The 1972-nt window shown below is 71.0% G+C and overlaps 1 protein-coding gene across 1 annotated transcript; it reads right to left on the bottom strand.

Moving 5' to 3' along the window:
* Positions 1 to 7: 7 nt before the first annotated feature.
* LOC122192814 (microtubule-associated serine/threonine-protein kinase 1-like) lies at positions 8 to 1625 on the bottom strand (the record flags this gene model as incomplete). The annotated part of the gene is made up of 4 exons (XM_042893480.1): positions 8 to 441; positions 732 to 901; positions 975 to 1111; positions 1503 to 1625. Coding segments are annotated over 4 exons (864 nt in total), but the record flags the coding sequence as incomplete, so codon positions are not given.
* Positions 1626 to 1972: the final 347 nt, after the last annotated feature.

A 1972-nucleotide genomic window follows, 5' to 3' on the forward strand; every position in this document is an offset into this window, starting at 1 on the left:
CCCCCGCGTTCCCCAACAGCAGCGGAGGCTCCTGGCGGCCCAGGCGACGGGCAGGGACCGGCGGGGCCGCCTCACCGGGGCTCTCCCCGTCCCACTCAGCCAAGCTGTGCAGCGAGGGTTCGGGCGGGAAGTCCTTGCGGGGCTCGAGGCCCAACTTGCGGGCAGCAGACTTGTCAGGGCCGGGCCGGCGGGTGAGGCGCGGGGAATCCGCGGGCTTTGCGTGCAGCTTGGCGGGGAAAGCAGGCGGCGAGGCGGCGGGAGGCGAAGGGGTGTGGGCGAGCGGCGAGAGCGGGATGCTGCCCGCCGACTTGCAGCGCGCTGCCCGGTACTGCCGCTGCAGCTTCGGGGAGAGGCCCTGCAGAGAGCTGGGGCGGAGATGCGGACCCGGAGCCGGCGACGGGGGAGCGCTGGAGCCCGGGGAGCTGCTGGGCGGGGACGTCCCTGCCCGAGACGAGCGTCACCGCGCGGCCCTCGCACCGGGCCTCGGCCTTCCGGCTTCTCCAGGACGCCGTGTTCTCCCCCAGCCACCACTTCCGGCTCCCTCCCAGACCCACTTCCGTTCCCGTAGCCCCGCCCCCTGTGGCAGCGTTTCCCCCACCCACTTCCGGCTCCCTCCCCGACCCACTTCCGTTCCCGTAGCCCCGCCCTCGTGGCAGCTCTTCCCCCTTCCTCCCCCACTTCCGGCTCCCGCCCTCCCCCGCCGCCATTGCCTCCACCCCCCGGCCCGGTACCTGTCTCGGCGGCGCGAGGCGGGTGGGCGGGATCCCGCGCCCGCGCGTGCGTGGGGGAGGCGGGGAGGCTGTCGGAGGAGGAGAGCGAGCGGCTGAGAGACGTCAGCGAGCGGCTCGTGTGCAGCAGGGAAGCCTGCCGCGCCAGGTGGCGGAAGAGCGCACTGCGCCGCCTGCCGGATGGGAGGACTCACTGCAGGTCCCGCGCTATCCCGGTGCCCCGGTGCTGACCGGCCCGCCGCTCACCTCTCGTGGCCGCTTCCGGCGCCGCCCCGGCGGTTCCTGCGAGCCATTTTGGTCCGGGCGCTGCGGCGCCGAGCGGGTCCGAGGCGGATGGAGGTGTTCTCCAGGGGAGTGGTGCTCACCAACACCTTGGTACCGCTCTGCGGGGTGATTGGGGGTGCGGTGACCTCTGACCCCGCCGTGACCCCACGTGACATCACCGCGACCCACGAGCCAGCCGTGACCTCTGACCCCACCCTGACCTCTCATCCCTGGTTTCTTCTGGCTTCCGTGACCCCACATCTCACAACTCTTGACCCCCAATGACCCCACACCCGTGACCCCCCGTGACCCCTGAGATCCCATAACCACAAACCCCACTGAGTGACCCATAACTTCACACCCCACCACCCCAGAACCCCACGACCCTCTCTCACACGACGCCACCCCCACGACCCCCTTAACCCCCGTGACCCCACACGACCCCACACCTCACAGCCCCCCACCACCCCCCTCCCCAGCCCCCCCAGCTCCCCTCCCCTGCCCGCTGACCTTCAGGATGAGCTCCACCACCTCGGTGTGCACCAGGCCGTGCACGGGCTCCCCGTTGACGTGGGTGATGAGATCCCCTGCGCACAGCCCCGCCTCCTGCGCCGGGCCCCCCTCCTCCACGTGCTGCACACACACAGCCGTCACCCCATGGCCCCCACCGTGGGGACCCCGAAGCACGGAGTCACCTCAGGACCCACGCGACCCCTATGTCCCCATATCCCCCCTTATATCCTCTCCCTGCACCCACCCCCTCTCCACATCCCCCCACATGCACACTGCCACCCATATCTCCCCCCATGACCCCATATCCCCCCATGACCCCATATCCCCCCCCAGCGTCCCCTCCCCACACCCAAACCCTCTGCACATCCCCCCCACGTCCCCACATCCCCCCATGACCCCATATCCCCCACATCCTCTTCCTGTCCCCATATCCCCCCCCAGTGTCCGCTCCCCACACCCACACCCTC

Source organism: Lagopus leucura, unplaced genomic scaffold, assembly GCF_019238085.1.
Source record: "Lagopus leucura isolate 7727_CA_CO unplaced genomic scaffold, USGS_WTPT01 32864-0_obj-0_obj, whole genome shotgun sequence".
In the NCBI taxonomy this organism is placed as follows: Eukaryota; Metazoa; Chordata; class Aves; order Galliformes; family Phasianidae; genus Lagopus; species Lagopus leucura.